Here is a 15,164-nt window from a genome sequence, read left to right as displayed (position 1 = left end):
GTCATCCATGTAAACAGTCTGTGCTTTTAAAGCTACGTAAATCCATCTGGAAAATGACAATCCATGCTTGGTTTTGCTGTGCTACAACGTGGACAGAACATGGCTCTGGGTTTTTTTGCCTAAATCATTGCAATCAGCTAGCAAGGTATTATGCCAGGCAGTGCTTTAATGAAGTATACATCAAGGCTGCCAAATAAACAGCTTTTGAGGCCTATGCATATCATTATTGTGGGAAATGTTTCTGCTAGTATATTAGATAATAGGTGCAATTTGAAAAAAGAACATGCAGTCCTGTTCCTCTCCACCCCTCGTGCACCCTTTGGGTGTGGGCATAAAATATTGAAATGTGTAGCTCAGCACATTTTCAGTTCATCTGGTTAAAAAGAAGTTGCAAAGCAGCATAGATTTTCTTTTGCTTTTCATCTAGATCTGATGTACAAACCCAGAAGATTGTTCTTCTTAAGTGGGCTTTTTTTCCCTCCTCCTTCATATTTTGACACTGCACTTATGGGTAGTGCACCTTTGTGACCTTGTAAGTGCTAAGCCTTTTGCATGAAGCTGTTTTTGCAGATGCAGAGAACAAAGGAAATTACCACCTTCCAGGTGTGCACTTGAAAGCACATTTCAGGTGTATAAAGAGTGCTGTTAGCTGAGGAGTAGAGTGCTTACTCAGTGAGAGCCCATTTATCCATGTTCTGATGGGTTTTATTAATTATTAGTACATGGCAGTTTAATCTGTAAGTTTGGGGCTCCCAGAGGTGGAAGGCTCCTGCTCTGGGGTCATTTCCTGAGCCTGCAGCAGCTCTGCACCACCTCACAGCAGAGTTTCTACTTTGTGCCTCCACTGGCTCATCCAGCTATTCCTGGTGGAGCTGATTTCTTTCATTTCTGTAATGGTGTTGCCAGCACTTCTCTATAGGGAGGTCAGCTAGGAAAATGACCAGGAGAGCTTACAATTCCCTATGATCAGTGAAAAAACCACTCTAAAAGGCTCAGTCTTTTTAAAAACCCTCTATAATGAAATATTCTTAAGCCAGGGAAATGCATATACAGGAGGAGTGCAACAGCTTGCTCTTTATCACTAAAAACTGCAAGCTTCAACATTGCTTTTGTTAAACAGGGATTTTTTATCTTCCTATCCAATCACCCCCTACCACCAGGCTTTAAAATTCTTTTTTCTCTGGTCAGAAAGCTGGTTCAGATGCCATACCTGTGGTTTCCCTCATATTCTGGATCTTTTCATAGAACTTGGTTTCCATAGTAAATGCTTTTCAAAAAACGTATGGTTCAATAAAAGTACTCTGCAGTTCTTCATTTTATAAAGGAGTGCTCTCATTAACTCACCGTTGAATAACTCTTACAACCTCAGATCTGTTTGAATTCTACTCCAAATGTTCCATTACAGGCCATCTGACACCTCATGAAACACATTACAAGCTCCATTGCTAAGTTTCTGATCTTAAGTCTTAGTCCTCAAACTATTTTATCTTACTTACATTTGAACAAAATATGCTGAGACAGCAAATGAGGATCCATACTTAGCCATGCAGAAACCAGCAGAAAGGATTGGTTGGTATTTACTGTTCCAAAAATTAATGCTTTCCAAACTTCCTAGAGTGATGTGATGGCAAGCTTTTGTATTCACTGTGTTGCCTCTTTTAATTTTGTTTTGTCAAGACACCACCACGTTTGTTATGGCAATTAGAGAGGGGAGGATGGTGCACCACAGTTGTTCAGGGAGCTCTGCTGAACCTGAACACAAACCATGACACTGGCAGCACAGGGCTGGTTTCACAGATGTGGAGAACTCCCCTAATTCTCCCAGCAATTCCTGTTTAGATACAGTGAGAGCCCTGATGAAATCAGGGAGTTGGTGGCACTCCTGCCCCTCATTGCTGCATGTGCCTTTTGAGCATCACTTCCCTGCAAGCCCCAGCTGCAGCTCTCAGAGGGATGCAGCTGACATGCACGTGTGGGAGTGCTGTGCACACAATGTGGAATCACATCCTGCAGCACTGCCTCATGCCAGTGGGGAAACCACAGCACAGTGCTCCCACTAATCCCCTTTGGCAAAACTCAGCATTGCCATAAAGCAATAACAATATTCATGCTAATATTGATTTGTCCTAGTGATAAGGGGAAAATAATAACCCAGAAGTAAACTAATAATATCCTTTAAAAAGGCAAGATACTGCTTTCAGATGTGACCTAGTTGTGTTTGGCTTGGGTTTTTATAGCAGCTCTGTGAACACCAAGGTGCTGCAGTGTTACTGTATCCTTATCCTTGCTCTTGTAAACCCTCTGTACTCCAGCAGTTCTTACTGTGCTGCCTTTGCCAGTCCTTTCTATTGATTACTTTATCTTCATCAGCTGGGAGAATAATTTCTAGTGAGTTTCTTAACAGAATGAGAAGCATACAGGCATTCTGCTACTCATGCTACCAGTGTCTTTTAAGTTTGTTTTTATGTCTTGCTGCATTTTGGATCACATCAGTAATGTGTCACATCTCCAGCAACAAGCATATGAAATGTGGCAGAACATTATTTCACAATTTTGGGTGATTATATCCTACTCAGTATCATGGCACATAAAAAGAAATCACCAAGAAACTACCATAGTATTGGTAGGACCAACTAATGCAAGCTGGTGCTTCCTTAAATTGTCCTTCTGTTTCCATGAGAAAACAAATGTGCAAAGGAGCTAAATGGCTGGGTGGGAAGTAACTTGAATCAGCAGTGCAGGTAGTGAAAACAAGTATCTGAGCCTTTAAAGAAGGAGAAATATCTGTGACAATATGTAATTATATGGTTGTGTGATCATAAGTGCTCACAAAGCATTGGTGATGCACCTCTAAAATGATAGGTTCTGGTATAGCAGGATGAAACATATTCTGATTTTCTCCTGACAAAGACAGTACCATTTTCACTTAGGAAAAGGACAGGTCTGTCTGTGATTACCATGCTGGGTGCAGTGCCAGCATGTGAACCCCAACTGCCTCCTCTTTCATACAGACCACTGATCCTGCATGGATTTTTGGGGGCAGATATGAGAATTAGTTCTTGTGTCAGGGAAACTGGGTATTCTTTTTGTTTGTTTGTTTGGGTTTTTGTTTTTATTTGTTTTTTAATCTTAAGTAGGCTTTATAAATTTTTCCTTTCAATTTCATCATATAAAAATCAGTGTATTTTTTCCTTCTTAGTACTGTTAAATGTTTTGCAGGCTTAATTTAAACATAATGATTGCCTGAATACATTTGTTTTCTTATTTGGTTGACAAAACCAATGAAGCATTTACATTGCAATGCCTTGGCATGTTTTCAGTTTGGGATCACTAGACAGCTAAAGAGGAAGGGCTAAAGTCGGTGAAGGTGAAAATAATGCACTTATTTCCCCTTATGAAACTGCAAATATTGCTCCTTGCAGAGTAGCAGCCCTGCATGGAAAAGTCTGACATGGAATAAATGCTTTTGTGTAGCTGTATGGCATGTCCAACATTTATATAGATGAAGCAAGAAAGATAAGATTGGGAAAAAAAGAAGTAAAATGTCCAGAGCTTTGGAATGGTGTCTTTTCCCTGTCCCAGTTCAATGGACATCTGAAAGCCTCCTGTGGGTTGGGAGGGTCCATGGCCCCCCTCAGAGCTGGTGCCAGCAGATCCTGCCTTCTGAGCAAAGGGGAGTTCGGAAAAGGAGGCACTGAGGCCCCAGGGGTGGTTACTCTTCCCTTCTCCTAACATTCTGCTCAGAGATCCTCAGGGGTCTCTAGAGATAGGGCATTGTGTCATTCCTCTCCTTTTCAGAGGGGACTCCAAGCCCTCCAAGCAAAGCTACCAAAGATCCAGAATTACCTCAAGTTTTTCCTTCCTTGTGTTGGAGAAAAAATTCCCAGTTCCAGAATCAAGTCCAGTCCCTCTCACTGACTAGAGTGGCCCTGCCAGCAGGGTTTGGTGACCCTTGCTGTTGGATTGCAGCAGTCTGTGGGAGGTTGGCAGACCCACCACAGGCACCCACACATTCCCAGCTGTGAAGGCAGCTGCCTGCACTTTTGCTGCTTGTCTCTTGTGTCCTGGGCATTGCTGAGCATTCCTGGGCACTCCTGTAGTGCACTTGACTTGGAGTCAGAGCTTTCAGGTTCTGTTAGCTCCAGCTTCCATTTGCTACTTGTCCCTATTTCCTTTCTGTACTGAGTGGAAATGCAGCAGATGCAGCAGAAATACTGAGGAGAGTCAAGAAGCTGTCACAGGGAATACTGTATTTTCTCATTCCCTCCAAACTGAGGCTCAGGAGGAGTTGTCTGGTGTTTCATGTTGTTCAGAAACATGCTACAGGAAAATGTAATCCCTAAGTAATTGCTTCTATCAGAATATCCTTTGATTTTTACCATATGCCTTTTCTCTGTGATTTTTCAAAATTATTAAGCAGGAGGTTGTGAAGAAAAATGAAGATGATTTCTGAGTAACAATAGCATAGATCCTCTCAATTTTTCACATTGAGATAGTTTGCCACACCTTATCTATTTCTCATTCTCCTGATATCAATTTGTTCATTTTGTATCATATTAGCTATCTTCAGCCGTGTTTTAGAAGCTTCCCCCCTCTGCATTTTGGTGCAGATCTCATCAATATCTCTGAACTTCAGTTCTTTTTCCCCTCCTTTTGAAGTGTTCTGTTAGAAGTGATCCAGCTTCCATTCATCTCTAATTTGTTCCAAAACAGTGCCATCCATTCACCGAGCCCATTGCAGCCCTTTAGTCACGTGCACAGGGGCTCCTTCCACCCCTCACCTGCCTTGTCCTCAGCACTGGGCAGCCTGACTTTGATCAGTCAGCTGGACAGGTGCTTCTGGTTGCTGTAGTTCTGGTGAATAAGAGAAAATTAACATTCCTTGATCTTGTACACCCTCTTTTTTGTTTTTCACTTTCTTTAATTTTTTTTTTCTTCCTACTTCTGTGAGTAGTTATTTGCTTTAGTTTTTCAGTTTTTGGCAGGTATTTCATTTTTCACTGTTTCATGGCCTGGCTCATACACTCCTCAGTTTTACCTCACCTGTTGCAGATATTTCAGAACACCTGGTTCCTTTGCATGCAGTCTGGAGAGGAACAGTGCTCTGACATACTGGATCCAGGCTGTTCACCCCAGAAGGGTGAGAGTGGCCCTGTGGGTTTTAGCAGGACAGCTCAGATGGGTGCAGCAGGCTGTGCCTTACCTGCAGCTTACTGGGGATTGAAGTAGTTTGTTGAACAAATGTAAAGTATAAGAGCTCTGATGAAGGACTTGAACTGAAAATGCAGATCAATTTCAGTAGTTCATGCTAGAGAGCAGATAAATGACTCTTAAAATAGCAAAAGCACTGATTTGTAGAAACAGACCCCCAAAAAAGTCAGTAAAGACTTTTTTAATGACTTTCAGAAGTCAGTTAAAAAACCCTAAATGTTTTGTCCTTTAGCTAAAAATTGATAGAATCATTAAAAGCATTGTTGAATTATTGGACACTTAAGAACTCACACAATCCAGTACTGAAATTCAAGTGTCTCTGCTAATTGTAGTTTGTAGAGTATATGCTTGCAATACATGGGCTTTGGAGTGAAGAAGTTGGTGTTTTGAGAACAGGGGTGTATGTCCTGGGACCTGACCAGAGAAGTGTGCTGAAGAACAGCTGCCCTGTGCTAGAGGTACCTCCCCAGCTACAGCAGCCTTAAAGTCAAGATTAACAGCTCTTAAATTAGCCTTGATTCTATTAGAAATGTCCCTCATATTTCATGCTCTGGAAAGGGTTATGGGGAAAGAATATCATAATGTTTCCCTGTTCTTTGACAAGCCTTTCAGTAGCCCTGTCAAAGATCCTTTAAAATGGAATTGAAATAATCAGGAATGATGTGCTCATGTGAAAAATGCTTGGCACTTCCTTTTTTGTAAGATGGGTGTATGGTAATAAGGTTTAAATTATGAGTTAAAAATGATTCTTATCAAGCAAGTGCTGGTAGCTCAGATCAAATTACTAAAGCAGAAAATGAGAAGGTTTCTAAATCCTGTCCCTGTTTTGCTTTCTAAATAGGATAAAAAAAATACTGTCATGAGTTAAATGAATACAAATGCAGATTATAAAACCCAATTTTAGATGAAGCAATAGATGATTCTCTATAGGTGTTCTGCTTTATGTGCTCTGCTTTGTAATCAAATTTATCAGCTTAGAATACTGCACTCCCCTTTCCAAAGTGAAAGATGGTTCTGTGCAGGTGTTCTCTGAACTTGGTGATTATTAGCAAAACAGTGCTCTCAAATAATTACCTTCCTTTGTAAGTGAATCATCTTATTATTTTGCTTCTATTAAACTCTAGTATCCTTCAACAGTGTCACGTTATCATGTCTAATAATCAGAATTATGCAGAGGAATTATCTGTATGGATTTCATGCCCAGGAACTGTGTCATCGTTTATTTACCACTCTAAGTAGGTATGCAGTGTTTTGTTTGTTTGAAGTACAGTAGTTGAAGGTGTATTGACTTTTGAAAATAGATCATTAAAATTTGTGTTTTCTTTAAAGTTGAAGCCTTAAAAGCCATAATCAGCTGCCATTTATTTCCTACTAATGGAATCAGAAGTAATGAATTTTCTTTGATAATTTCAAGAATGTAATGGTGCTGTGGAGAAAGAAATCAGGTGTGAAACTGCTGAAGTGGCTCTAAAGTTTGAAGAAGTGAGAAATGAGAGAAATTGGCAATGATCTACAAGTACATGAGCAGAGAATATGTTGGACTTTCCAGTGTTTCTGTTCTGGAGCTCAGTATTAATCTGAGGAGGAACTGGAGAAAATGCTGAAGTATTTACTTCCATTCTGTTAAGCACTGTGCTGGAAAAGAGGGGGTCAGACAGGCTGAGAAACCCATACAACTGTGGCCTGAAGACTTAATTCTGGAGAGAATCCCAACATGGAATTTTAATTGTCCTAGAAAGCGTGTTTGCTTCTAAGCTTGTGCTTTGCAATGAGACAGAAAATGCACAAGATCTATAGTGCAAAGCTGTATAAATAATGTATATGCTCACAGGAGCAGGAAATATGCTGCTGATCAGACAATGTCAACTTAGATGAATCTTGTCCTGAAAGCTGCACTTTAAATATAAGCAGTAAACCCACTATTGGCATGTGGCACTACCAACTAAAACATCAATACTTATAAAAAGAGTATTTCATAACGCAGAATCATTGCTTGGTGTGCTTGACTGGACAGATGCTTCTACTTCCCATGAAAGAAAAATAATTTCCATATTAGTTCTCTGAGTGCCCAGCACAGCTTATCTGTCCCATTAATGCTCACATTCTTAATCACATTGTTGAAAATGGGCAAAATTTGCTTGCTGGTCTCATAAAGCTTAAGAGGGAGGTTTGACTGTCACTGGGCATGACATGGAGCAGTTTAAATGTTGGCATATTTACAGCTGCTTTCGGGTTGCTTCTGCTCAGTCTGGGAGTGGGTGCACAACAAAATCCTTCTGTGGAACATCCTCATCCCATATGTGAGACTGCTTCCATTGTTCTCTGGTAACTTGACTTACACATCATTTCCAGAGTTTATGGGCAGAAAGCACAACTCTGGCTGGCTGTAGATTAACATTTCTCTGGTTATGCTTAAGAATAGCTGAAGCATTCAATTTGTTCAACAGATGAGAGCATTGCCATAAGCAGCAAGGAAACCAAGAGGCTGAAGTGCTGTGAATGCCCATGGCACATGGATCCATTGGGATATGCCCATATCATTGAATAAAGACCAATTTGGTCTTTATTCAAATTGCCCAAATCATCTTGATTTTTATTCATCATAAAAAGGCCATGCAACTCCAGGGTTCCATCTTGGTGCTGCATCTGGCCAGACACATTCATGAGGAACCCTGTCTCACTTCATCTCACGCTCTTCTGACTTCCACCATTTCTCCTGCCTTGGCTACCCCTGATGATGCAAAAGGGAAGCCCAGGGATCAAAAAAATGGAAAAAATCTGTTACTTATCCCTGGTATATAACTGGCTGATGATCTAAAGCCAGTAGTCAGGTCAGTCATAAATTTGCTGGGGGTAGCAAATGCTCCAGACTTGTCTTGGGCATCCCTGTGAGCGTTGCAATTCTTCTGTGAATGGCTGTATGCACAAAAGCTTGGGAAATGGACCTAACACCTTGTGAAACCCAGCTGTTACCCATAAAATTGAGCAAAAACTCTACAGACCAGAGGCTTTTTAGGGAAGTGAGAACTTTGCTAATACTGCCAAGGTATTTTTCAGAAAGGGACCAAAGCACTTAGAGGTTCTGTCTATCCTCATCAGGCCTCCAGAAGGCCCCAGCACCTGTCCAGCTGAGAGGATCTCTGCTTCCAGGCATCTGCTCTCATCTGGAATTAAATCATGAGTTAAAAATGGTTAGGCTGAAGGTGCTAGGTGCTCAGTTGGTAACTGAGCAGCTTTGCCCACTCTGTCTCTGTGCTACAGAAGACTACACCAAGGTGATAAGGAACAAAAGGATTTTGGAAGATTCTAAACTATACTGAAGATGTTCCACTGCAACTCGCACAATTCTCTCTTGGTTGATTTACAGGACAGGTTCTTTGGAGAGCCTGTCTATTCTGAAAAATTATTATATGGCAAGGATCCTTAAACAAGGGTCTAGTAATTACTTCTTTGAGGATAATTAGTATCTTGCTGTTCTTTGTGCTGCTGCCAATCTGCAGTTGGTTTATACACTGTCTATTGACTTTTCCCCACCTAAAGGGATATACAGAACAATACATAGCTGCAGTTTTGGCAAGCACCTCTGGCCAAATATCCTGGTAAGATGATGCATGAAAAAGAGAGCTCTAACAGCTTTCAAACACTTCCTGATTTTTGGCATCATTAATGTCAGGATGTTGCAGGAAGATTTGATCCTTCAAAACTGTGTAAATGAGAATCTTTCTGAGCTCAAACAGGGACTCTGCAGTGGCAGCATGAGCAGTAATCCAACACCAGTCACTTCATAATGCCCTTTCAGGTGTAGACAAAAGGGGGAGGCTACCAAGTCCAGTTTGATCTATTTCTTGGTAACTTTGTATTCTTTCCATGGCCCCACTTGCAATGGGTGGCAGGTGATGAGTTGGTGATAATCTCATCTTTCTAATCACTTTATTTCCAAATATACTGCTGTTACCTTAGATTCTGAAAAGCAGCAAATATGATAGCCTTGCAAGCTGAGAGGAAGCTGGGTGAAAATTCAGTTGACTAGATCTTTAAAATCTTTTGCTACTAACAGCATGCCTAGCTGATAATAATGACTTTGGACTTACCTTTCATCCAGATAAACCCCCAAAACATTTTGTCAACTCATACTTCATTTCACCAGGTGCAGAACGGCAGCAGCTGTTTGGCAAAGCACAGCAAGCAGTTCAACAGTTGGGGATAGCAAAGGACTTAATTGGGAGTTGTGGGGTAGTCTCTAAAATGACTTGATTAAGACATATAGCTGTAGGCCCACGAGGCACAGAAGCACACCTCCTCAGCAGGAACTGAGGCAGGGATTTTGTCTGAAGCAAAATGGAATGATTGCAGGGTCAGCATAGTAGCAGTTTTAAATAGATGAAAAAGAGGCAACTTAATGAGGACAACCTCAGTTAGATTCATCTTCAACAGTGTGCTACTTGGAGGGCTAGAAATAAATGAAGACTTAAAACACCACTAAATCTAGAGGGGGATGTGTGTTAGGGAGCAATCATTTTCTTTTTGGGGTGTTGCATGTATCAGTTGGAAGCCACTTAAAAATTGATTGCCAACAGTGTGGACAGAATTGTGAATTGTGTTTTTGAAGATGATCTAGAGCTGCAGTTTCCCTACACTTGGTTTTGGGTGTATTTGGTAAACAAGGATGTTGTGATCACTGCACCTGCATGGTTTCACATATGGCTGTTGTTGAGCAAGAAGCCAAAAGGGCAAAAGTAGAATGTTCTGATGCTTGGATGTTAGTTTTAAACTCAGGTCCCATCTAGACCTGCACACTTAATATGAGCTGGGAGCTGAATGCTTCCCCTGACTGTAGGACATGTGATTGGGTTGCAATTGGAGAAAGGCTTTGCTTTCAGTATCACCTGCTTCTTCCCATTTACAAGCACCTGTTGTCACCATCTCTGGGCAGAGTTTAACTCCTCAGAGGAGCTCTTTAAATGTTGAAAAGAAATTTTCAACATTTCCTATAGATGTTTGAAGTCCTGAAAAGCACTTGAGCATTTCTGAATGTTACTGCTGCCTATTTGAATCAATATAAGATTTTCTAAACATTTTAAGAACTTATTTCATTGCACGCCTATGAAGACTTCAAAAACAATTCAAAATAAGTGTGATTATGTGGATTTATGCTGCCAGTCTAAGCCCATTTTATAAGTGAAAACATATACGTAAACCTAGCTGTAGGTCATTTTAAAAGAAGTGAAGAAGCTGTCTTGGCTGAAGCTGAAAATGTGGAGGCTTTGGATGATTTATTGAAGTGCTCTTATATCACATTTCCTTCCCAGTAAGTAGGTTTTCATCTCCATGGGAGAATGCAGCATGCAGCCCTTGCCCTGCAAAGGTTTGCATGCAGTTGTGTTTGTAGCAGTGATAGAGCAGTGGGGAAATGCTCAGAGTGGTTTGACAGCTTCAGCTTCATAACAAGCCTGTGTGGCTAAACCTTCTTCAGGCAGGGGGTGATTACATGACACATTTTCTTTTTTAAGAATGCTTTTTTCCTCTATGCTAGGTAGGGAAGAAGGGTGGTGGTTGTGCCCCGTATTTATTATTCAGATCTTAAATTTTAGTGATTAGGAGGTCTCAAAATTATTCCTAAATTAAGCCTAACCATGCAGCTTAGGCAAGAATGCAAAACTTGACCCAGCACTCTGCAGAAATGCTCCCCACTGACATTTCAAGTCAGAACAACATAAACATCTTTGTTTAATTAGTTGCATTTAAACTACTTCTGTTTGGGGATGTCCTTGAACGAATAGTTAGGAGTAGTTGGTTCATCTTAGAAGCTGAATTTATTACTTTGCTCAGTAGGTTTAAAAAGAGGTGGAGGAGGCTTCTCAGTGTTTTCTGTCCTGTGCTTAGAATACTCAATTAACACTGTCTCTTGCATTACCAGTGCTAATAGCTGTCATAGGTGTTTCCCCTTTCTCTCTTAGCAATTTAACACTTCTCTGTTTTGCAGCAGGGTTGAAAAGATTTCTAGAAACAGTTGTTTCCCTCAGACTGCTGCCGAGGCTTGTGGTTAGGCTGACAAGCTGAACACCTTTTATGTCAGCACAACACAGAACAATACTTGATAAGGTTCCCCAGTCTGTTCCCATCCCTAAAGCTGCAGTCTAAGGTTTGTAGTTCCTGGATGTTTGGGTGTACTTAGGCTGTGCCATAGTGGCTCAAAGGATGAGCACGTGCTGTGGTCAGGGTCTATTTGCAGGCCACTGCTCACTCTGAACCATTAATAAATACATTTGACATGTTCAGGAGGTCTTTGAATGCAGAAATCAAGGCAAGAATTGAGTGTACCCTGAAGTGTAGTTTCTCACTCCTGTGAAGAGTTTGCAGTCTTGCAGTGTTTCATGGGTATCTATCAAAAGCTGAAGGAACAGGCAGGATAGACAAGCTTCTGGAAGCTGGGAAGCATTCCTATCAGTCAAATGAAACCCTGCTGCACAAACAGTGAGAGCAATTGCCTGTCAAGTGTACTGTAATACTCGCTCAGTGTTATTTGACTGGCACATTGTGTTGTCACTGATACCGTGTCTGAACTCCAGAGAGACTTTCACTGTTACAGTGGTGTGCTAAATGGGGAAGGAAATAGATTTTGGATGGAGTTTTCATGATGAGGTCAATGTGAGACAGAAAACCCAAGTGCAAATGGATACATATTCAAAGTGTTTACATATTCAAATGTCAGCAGATTGCTTTAGATGGGATATTGATAACAAATAACAAACTATTTTAGGTATGCTCTTCTCACTTCAAATGTCTGGTGACAAATTTTCTGTAATTTTATGAAGTAGCCTTTGTAAGAATGCAAATCTGTGTTGTCTGCTTATTATTGAAGCCGTTTAGCACATCAGATGTCATTCCAGATTACCACTGTCATTTCAGCTGGACTGGAAAGAAATCCAGATCAGTAATAATGTAATGCTGTGTACCTTAAGGTTAAATGTCTGACAAGACAACTAGTGCTAATGGACTATGACATTTTTCAGGCCATTGGTCTGACATTACTTGCTGTGTCAGAGCAAAATGTTTACGAAGATCTAACTCCACATTACAATACATTAAGACATTATTCTTCTCTCTTGTGCATGCTCCAAGCTTTCTGGCTGCATCTAAATTCCACAGTTGGCCCATGTGTGAAAGCAGCATCTTGCAGGCCCTGAAGAGCTCTGAGCAGCGCTGTTAGTGGGATTTGATTCAGTCCAGAATGCCCTGTAAGGTTTCTGTTCAGTACATTGCAACTTTACAGCTTGTGCTGCAGGTAGAACTCCACAAGCACAAACCCATCTGGGACCAGGTCTGCCACGGTAAATTTTCTGAGCAGTATCTCACTATGCATGTGCTATTGGTAGGAATGGCTTAATGTAAGGAGAGCAAATATAGATGAAAAATTTTATGACAAAAATACCTGCTAAATTTACACCAGCAGCAGATTAGCTCTTGGAATTTTTAATGTTCTAATGTTTTTTGAAAGAAGGAAAATTTAAAACAGTATTTTGCATTAATGGGGCTTGAATGACTAGACTGATAAATGGTAAGTACACTTGGATCAAATCACATTTAAATAATATCATACTGTAATAAGAACGCATTAAAGAAATAGGTAAGAATTAGCCATTAAGGGCCATTTAATACTAGATTGTTTCAGTGTCCTCATCTCATAAAGGCTTTCTAAATATAGGGCTTTGTTTCAAATATTAAGATGGTTCCTCTGACTTTTGTTTGTAACTTTTTCCCTTATTTTTGTTAAATACTTACATTCTGATTCAATTAGATTAAATGGTATAGTATATTCTGTCCCCCCTTAAACAGCTTGTAATGCATCAATTTTTTTGTGTGTGGTTTTGTATTTCATGACAGTTTATTCCAGTAGCTAATACAGGAATTGGAAAAAAAAATACTGGTTTTGTTAATGCAATTTTCAGCAAAGTGTGGGTTTTTTTAATAGGTTGGATTATTTTTGTGTCTGTGTGTGTGCTCAGTCATGTGCTATCCCTCCTGTAGCGTGGCTGTGTGTATATCCATGAATGTAAAACTTCATCTCACAAACTGACAGTACAGTGACATCTGATGCTATAGAATAGATGAAAACTCCAGCAGTGGTATCATGCTTCAGACGTTCCAAGTAAATCCTAAGAAAGCATGAACCCATCACCAGACAGATTTAAAATGTAAATGCTGCTCTGCTTGATCGAGTCAGCGACTATTAACTGCGGAGCCTTGTGCCAAGATGTAGCGGCAACACGGTTATTTTATTACTTAAAACAACACTTCGGGGGGGCTGCGGGGAACAAACGCGCGCTGGAGCTGCGGCACCCGAGGGACGGGAGCTGCTCTGAGGCGCTGCGGGAGCGCTTCTGCCGCCGGGGGCCGCCCCGCAGAGCCCTGGGCCGGGCAGCACCTGCCGAGCCGAGCCGGGCCGGGGCCGGGGCCGGGCGGGCAGCATCTGCCGAGCCGAGCCGTGCCGTGCCGGGGCGGGCAGCACCTGCCGAGCCGAGCCGTGCCGTGCTGGGGCCGGGCCGGGCAGCACCTGCCGAGCCGAGCGGTGCCGGGGCCGGGCGGAGCAGCCCCGGACGGCGGGGGCGGTGCCACGCGCCGGGCGCGCCCCGTGACCGCCCCTCGGCGCCGGCAGGGGAGGGGACGGGGCGAGCGGTGTAAACAAGGCGGGGGGCCGGGGCTGGCTCCGTGTCAGCGGGTCACATGGAGCCTCATATGGGCCGGGGGATGGCGGCGCGGCGCGGCTCTCCGCTGGCAGGCGGCGGCTGCTGCTGAGGCGGCGGCGGTGCTTCACGCCGAGGGCCCGTCCCGCCTCCCCTCCCCGCCTCCTGCCCGCCGCGCTCCGCTCCGCTCCCCGCCGTTCGCCGCTGACAAATGATGTGCGTTGTGCTCGCCGCGATGAAAGGTAGGCACGGAAGCCCGGCCCGGGCAGTGAGCGGGGCCGGCCGGAATCGCGGCGCGCCGCGGCCTCCGCGCTCCCGGCGCCGGGGCCGCCGCTCGAGGTCCGGCGCCGCTCGTTGCCGGGCCCGGGCGGCTCTCGCAGCACTCGGGGGCACGGGCGGCTCGGCCCCGGCTCGGTGGCGGCGGCAGCGCCGCGGTGCCTGCAAGTTAGAGGGGAGAGGCACGTGCGGGCACGGCGCTGGGCTGGCGGGGCTGCGGCTGAGCCCGCTCCGGGCGGACACCGGCTGGGCTCGGGCTTCCCGCGGAGAAAACGTGCTCCCTAAAATCTCACTCTAGCCAAGAGGAAAGGACGTGCAGCATCCTCTGGGCGGCTGATGGGGCTAAAATGCCGTCTTCAGGCAGCTGCTCCTCTTTTAAAGTCTTTGGAATAAAAGGAAAAGCAGAGTTACTTAGTGACTTATATTTTCTAAACGTGGAGTTTTCTTGCGGATTCGAGTCCTTAATGAGGGGCAGTGGCAAATTGAGGACAGTCAAACGAAGTTTTTGATGAGATACCAAAAGTTTAGAGGTACGTTTATAGTCTGCCCTGTTTTCTGATAAAATTCGGTCCACAGTAGAGCATTGCATTGCAGTGTTTTTGAAGTCATAGGTTTGGGGGTTTTTTAAATCTAGGAAAAAAATCTAACCTGAATAACCATCTTACATACAGTGTTTTTTCACAGTAATCTAAAGTCATATGAATTTAATACCCCCACTAAAATACTAAATGTGTGCTGTTTAAAATGAAGTCTTGGCAAAATTTCTCTTTTTTAAAATTTAGTTACTTGGAGAAAGAATATTGAGTTTTGCTTCAGTTGGGGACTGTTTCCTTTTTTTTTCCACTTTACAAGGCACTAGGTAATGCACACCAGTAGCAGCACAGTGTTTAAGGACGGTAATTTTCAATTACTCGGCTTCCTTTTCTTCTTGGAGAGAAGCCTGTGTGAATAAAAAGAAAAGCACTGTATTCATTAATCATTAGCCATGCTGAA

The 15,164-nt window shown here is 42.8% G+C and overlaps 1 protein-coding gene across 3 annotated transcripts in view; it reads left to right on the top strand.

Moving 5' to 3' along the window:
- The window catches only part of RORA (RAR related orphan receptor A), a 337,214-nt gene that overhangs the window by 262,100 nt on the left and 59,950 nt on the right, over window positions 1-15,164 (top strand). The window contains exon 1 of one of the 3 annotated variants that reach the window (XM_030228515.2): window positions 13,976-14,137. The exons of the other annotated variants lie outside the window; for them this stretch is intronic. Within the exon in view, the coding sequence (XP_030084375.1) occupies window positions 14,107-14,137 (31 nt within the window). The 5' untranslated portion in view covers window positions 13,976-14,106. Of the gene's footprint in view, window positions 1-13,975; window positions 14,138-15,164 lie in introns of those variants that run through there. 3 annotated transcript variants of the gene reach the window in all.

This window comes from Serinus canaria, chromosome 10 (assembly GCF_022539315.1).
Source record: "Serinus canaria isolate serCan28SL12 chromosome 10, serCan2020, whole genome shotgun sequence".
In the NCBI taxonomy this organism is placed as follows: Eukaryota; Metazoa; Chordata; class Aves; order Passeriformes; family Fringillidae; genus Serinus; species Serinus canaria.
Note: the sequence above shows the minus strand (reverse complement) of the source record. Positions and strands in the feature narration are given on the sequence as shown.